Raw genomic sequence first — 4,892 nt, 5'->3', positions numbered from 1 at the left:
ATGTTCATTCGAGTCAACATTTAAAGCATGGCATGGTTCCTTTTTTACAATCGAGATATCATCAGCTTTTTCGTGTCTGATATTGAGTATAATAATTTGGCAAGTTTTTTGAGACAAATAATTTCATTTTGGGTGTGTAATCTATAATGGTGATGTGATTTTGGTCTTTGATGTTGTTTTAAGCCAGGTCTTATATATAACAAGTTCTCTTACTTTCATTTTAGTGCTATGGAACACTAAATTCATCATGAAGAAAAATAAATCTACTACGGATGTGGATAAGCCACCCTCACGATGGAAAAGAATAAAAGAAAATCCAGAAAGCTTTCTACATAAACTATTCCTTAGTAGAACCAAGAATCATCGCTGTCTGAAAGGAATTTTCGGCATATTATGGGGCCTGCTTTGTGCGGGCATATTTTACGTTCTCATCACATTTAGCTTTGGTTACAGCTATATTGTGTCTGGTTGGATTACAATAGGAATCACCCTGGTAATGTGCATAGGTCTGGCGGTCTCCACTCACTTCCGATGTGTCGTGATTTTAATGGTTCCAACGTTATGCACTGGACGGGGAAGGGTAGCCATAATGGCTACCATTTTCGGCATCATGCTGTCTGGTCCAGTGATGAACATCTCGCACAACGCCAACCAAGTGTCTATCAGTATGGCGTGTACGTCCGAACTGATTTATAACCAAAGTCAGCTTCTCCGAGGGCAGTTAGAGGAACCAATCATACAAATTGCTAGACAAATTAAGAATTCATTAGAAAACTTGCAAGAAGCAGGTCAGGGTTTACAAAAGGTTATCGACCCTATTAGAGATCGAGTCGAAGAGTTCAACGGCAAGGTGAAACAGGCGGCAGCTCGTCTAAAAGAGGCTGCAAAGGTATGTATATGTAGAAAGTGCTTTTTGTACATGCAGTAAGTACAATGTTCTGCAAGCAAACAAATATCTGGGAGTGATTTATTTTAGCGATGTTCGTGTATCGGAACAGTCGCGAAAATCAATCGCCGCGATAATGTATACTTTCTAACATCATGATCAAAGAGTTAAGATCTGTTCAACTCTATTTTGCTACTTAACATAACGTCTATGGGAGTAAAATCGCGAAAACCAATAACCGTGAAAAGAATTTGGTTAACAGTATGGTGGGATATAGGATACGACGGGGGTTGGTAGGGTGGGAGGACGGAGGAGTTGGTAGCGAATCGCCCAGATAATCGATAGCTGCTGAAGTCTTCATTTTAAGTCCCGTCAATATTTTAGATATTTTTGAAAACGACTGAATTTCTTTGATGATGTAGACAAAACGTTTGTACATTACATAAAGTGGAATATTTTACACGAAGCTAACTTTGATTTCCCGAAGTTGGAAATATATTGTACCAATCCGCTCTATTATCAAACGGGACTATATATTGCTTTATATTCTGAGTGTTTCGGGCCATGTTTGATTCTGCACCTATATAAAGCATGCATTAATTTTTACATCAGAAATATGTCAAAACTTTTATTCATCGATGCACATTATCAACTGCATTTTCAGGAATATATGCATGTAGCAGTAGGAAGGGGGGATTATTCTTGTTCATTGTGTGCACTGTAAAATTCATGACGATGATAATGTATTTGAATACATGTACATATATCAAAACATCAGCATAATAATGATATAATTGCAAAAGAATACTCTTTTTCATTTTGACAGGAATGCAGCGAAGGTGTTAATGAAGTCTATCAAAAATGTGTTGACGGAATAAATAAAGCCAGAAGTGATTGTGAAAATGAGTTAGGCGTTATCGACGATTTCGGTAACGACGTCAAGGACACTTTTGACACGATAGGAGGCGTGGTCAAAGGCGGTATTGGTGCCATTGGAGACGTGTTTGGAAAGAGACGCAGAAAGAGGGCATGTGATTGGTCAGTGCCATGGCAACATATTTACCGTCCGATGACGTGCTCCCAGAAAAGAAGGTGAAGTTTATTGTCATTGTCTTGTAATTAGATAGTGAGAAAAACTCGCCTCGAGGTGGGACCTCGGGTATGAGGGTCAGTTTCTAGGTTATAGATATAGCTTAATGCCTTGTCTCCAGTATCTCCGGCTCCCCTCCACCAACCAATCACGGCACGTCCCTAAATGACCTTTGCTGTTGATAGGACGTAAATCAATGATAAACCAAAATCAAATCGCCACTAGATTAAAATACTTTCAATCCATAGCATTTTGCTAACCAACTCTGGAACGACGAATGATAAACGAGCTCTGCTTCTATTTCTGAAGTTTTTATGCAAATACTAGTGCTTTGGTATAACCATTTATGAAAAGTGTTATTTACTGTTGAATGTATGTATTTTTCTAACACTGTAGTTTCTTCAATTTTTTCGCCTTGGATTTATTTTCGGTGATTTCGTGGGTGCTCGTTATTGAAATATGAATTTGCACGTTCACGATCTATCATCATTGGTTTAATCACACTGATATATTTGTATTTATTCAAGTTATCAAATGTACACGAAATGGTGTTTTTTGTTTTTTTTTGAAAAAGCACTCAAATTGCGCACCGCGAAATTATATGATTTTACAGTTATCAGCATTTCATTAAGTAAAATGTTTCCTCCGCAGATAAGAAAATTTCTTTCTGATATTCGTAACTGCATTTCCTGTAATTTTATTTTGCAGGCATAAACGGTTTGCTACCGCCGTGTGCAAAATACTTGATGTATCCGATGTATGTGATGTCGTCAAACCAGGGCAACTTTTCTGCAATGTCTTGACCAACTTGCAAGGTGTCACGGATGTAGCATTGGAGGAAATACGTGATATCATATTTACACTTACTGACTTTTTCGAATTTGGTGTAAGTTCAAATGCCGATCTGGATGGAAAGATCAACTCCTCCCAAAATGCAGCACACATCATAGCGAATGTTCGCGCCGACATCGAGGCAAGGACCCAGTTCATCAACGACATAATCACAGTTATAAAATACATTCTAGCATTCCCTCTATTGTTCCTTTTCATTCGATCGGCGTTATACGTCAAGAAATATCGTAAAAAGGACCACTTTGACAACAAATACATATCCACGCAGTTTAAAAAGTATGACGATAGACGAAAACAACAAGGGAAGAAGTCAGTTTTACCTCTGAAAAAGGTAGAAAAGAGAAAGTACATTGACACGAGGTCAATTCTTCTCTCCTCTGCAGAATTGCAGTTGGTAAGATCGGGTGCTATCTCTGTTACTCTTCAATTGCTGATAACAATTGTGACTGTTATAGCTGACTATGTTCTCTATTATATTCTCAGCATCATGCAAAGATTTGGCAAGATCAACGTTAGCATTTCAGGGGACAGCAACGTTTCCCTGAATGTCATGGGGAGTGGATTTATTGCAAAAATGATAGAAAGTGTGTTAGCGGTTCTTGAAATCGAAACTGTATTTGACGTTGATTTTAACATTACTCAATGCTTACCTGACCCGAACATTCCAGACGTGCAGACCAACTTTGTGCTTTCTGGTTTATATTTAGTTGCATTTGTCTTTATTTTCACACAAGCATATGGATTGCGCATGCGTAGCAAGATTGCTGCCTATTTTTATCCACAACAGGAAAAAGAACGTATCAAATACCTGCATGAAAAAATTACTCTTAAACGTGCATCCAAACTTATGTGGTGTGCTAAAAACCTGAAATCTCGACGAAAGGGCAACTCTCTCTTGTCTCAAGTTCCCTTTATGTTATGTGTCTTAGATCACATCCCAGGGACATGCAGTTGTAAGCCAAAAGGGGAGACCACATGTCTAGTTTGTCAGGAGGAATTCAACGGAGTGTCAGAATTCCATATCTGTTCCACCCCTGGATGCGATGGTGTTTACTGCCTCGAATGCTTCCTGGAAATGAATAAAAAATGTGCTGTATGTACCCGCACAGCCAAAAGTGTGACGCGTGGAGCGGTCAGTATTTTCAGAAGGCCGCGGAAATATTGACGCGAATAAAGTGTTTCATTTTGTCAAATCTCACGTGTTTCTTTACCAAGCTGTGCTTTGCACATTAATTGACGATTGTATTGTCGCACATATTCAGATTTAAAGTATTACATCCGGTATCGTACCACCGGTTCGTGATATCCGCGGATAATTCACACGAGGTGACGAGGTATGTCGCGCGGTGTGATGAAATATATAGGTGTATGTGTACAACGGCGGAATATTGGACTTCTATGTACGCTAAATATCATGTATATTTTTGTGTATGTTTTGAATCGTCAAACTTTTCAAAGGAAATAACAAAGTTTTAACTCAACTCTACCATCCTCGCATAGTATCTTTACTTGTATAGAAAATATAAATATTGAAATAGATTTGTATATCTTGTATTGTGTGAATAATCTAACTTCATATAAACTGTAGATTAAATTTCACAAAGATCTAGATGAAATTCAAAATCTAAAAACTGATACATTTTCGCAAAGTAATAATTGTTTGTATGGGGTACCGTTATACATTGGATGGGACTTGTACTGTAATATGATAAAGAAATATATATTGTACAAATTTTAAAGCAATCGTATATCATCTGATAATATCTTATGTGTTTTACATCTTAAATGGAGTTAATATGAGGTATGTTTTGATCAAATATCTTATTTGTCAAAATATCTCAAAAATGATACAAGATACTGTCGAAACTCGTTATCTCGAAATTCAAGGGGCCGTTGAAAAAATTTCGACTTATCCGTATTTCGACTCAAACAAAGTGTATAAATAAGATTGACGATATCAGTTTCCTGGTGTTGATTATGGTTGAACGAAGTAGGGCTACGATAGCACGCAAACAGCGTAGTTCAGTCTGATATTGGCAGTAAATAAATAAATCATTTATCCTA

At 37.5% G+C, this 4,892-nt stretch overlaps 1 protein-coding gene across 1 annotated transcript; it reads left to right on the top strand.

The window, feature by feature from the left end:
* The first annotated feature begins 238 nt into the window (after nt 1–238).
* Nucleotides 239–4,892, top strand: LOC132554195 (DC-STAMP domain-containing protein 2-like). The gene is made up of 3 exons (XM_060218498.1): nt 239–889; nt 1,713–1,978; nt 2,685–4,892. The coding sequence occupies exons 1-3, from the start codon at nt 248–250 to the stop codon at nt 3,991–3,993; spliced, it is 2,217 nt and encodes a 738-aa protein (XP_060074481.1). The 5' UTR covers nt 239–247; the 3' UTR covers nt 3,994–4,892.

Source organism: Ylistrum balloti, unplaced genomic scaffold (assembly GCF_031769215.1).
Source record: "Ylistrum balloti isolate Yb309-2 unplaced genomic scaffold, AGI_CSIRO_Ybal_v1 Utg370386, whole genome shotgun sequence".
In the NCBI taxonomy this organism is placed as follows: Eukaryota; Metazoa; Mollusca; class Bivalvia; order Pectinida; family Pectinidae; genus Ylistrum; species Ylistrum balloti.
This window is presented reverse-complemented; position numbering and strand designations above follow the sequence as displayed.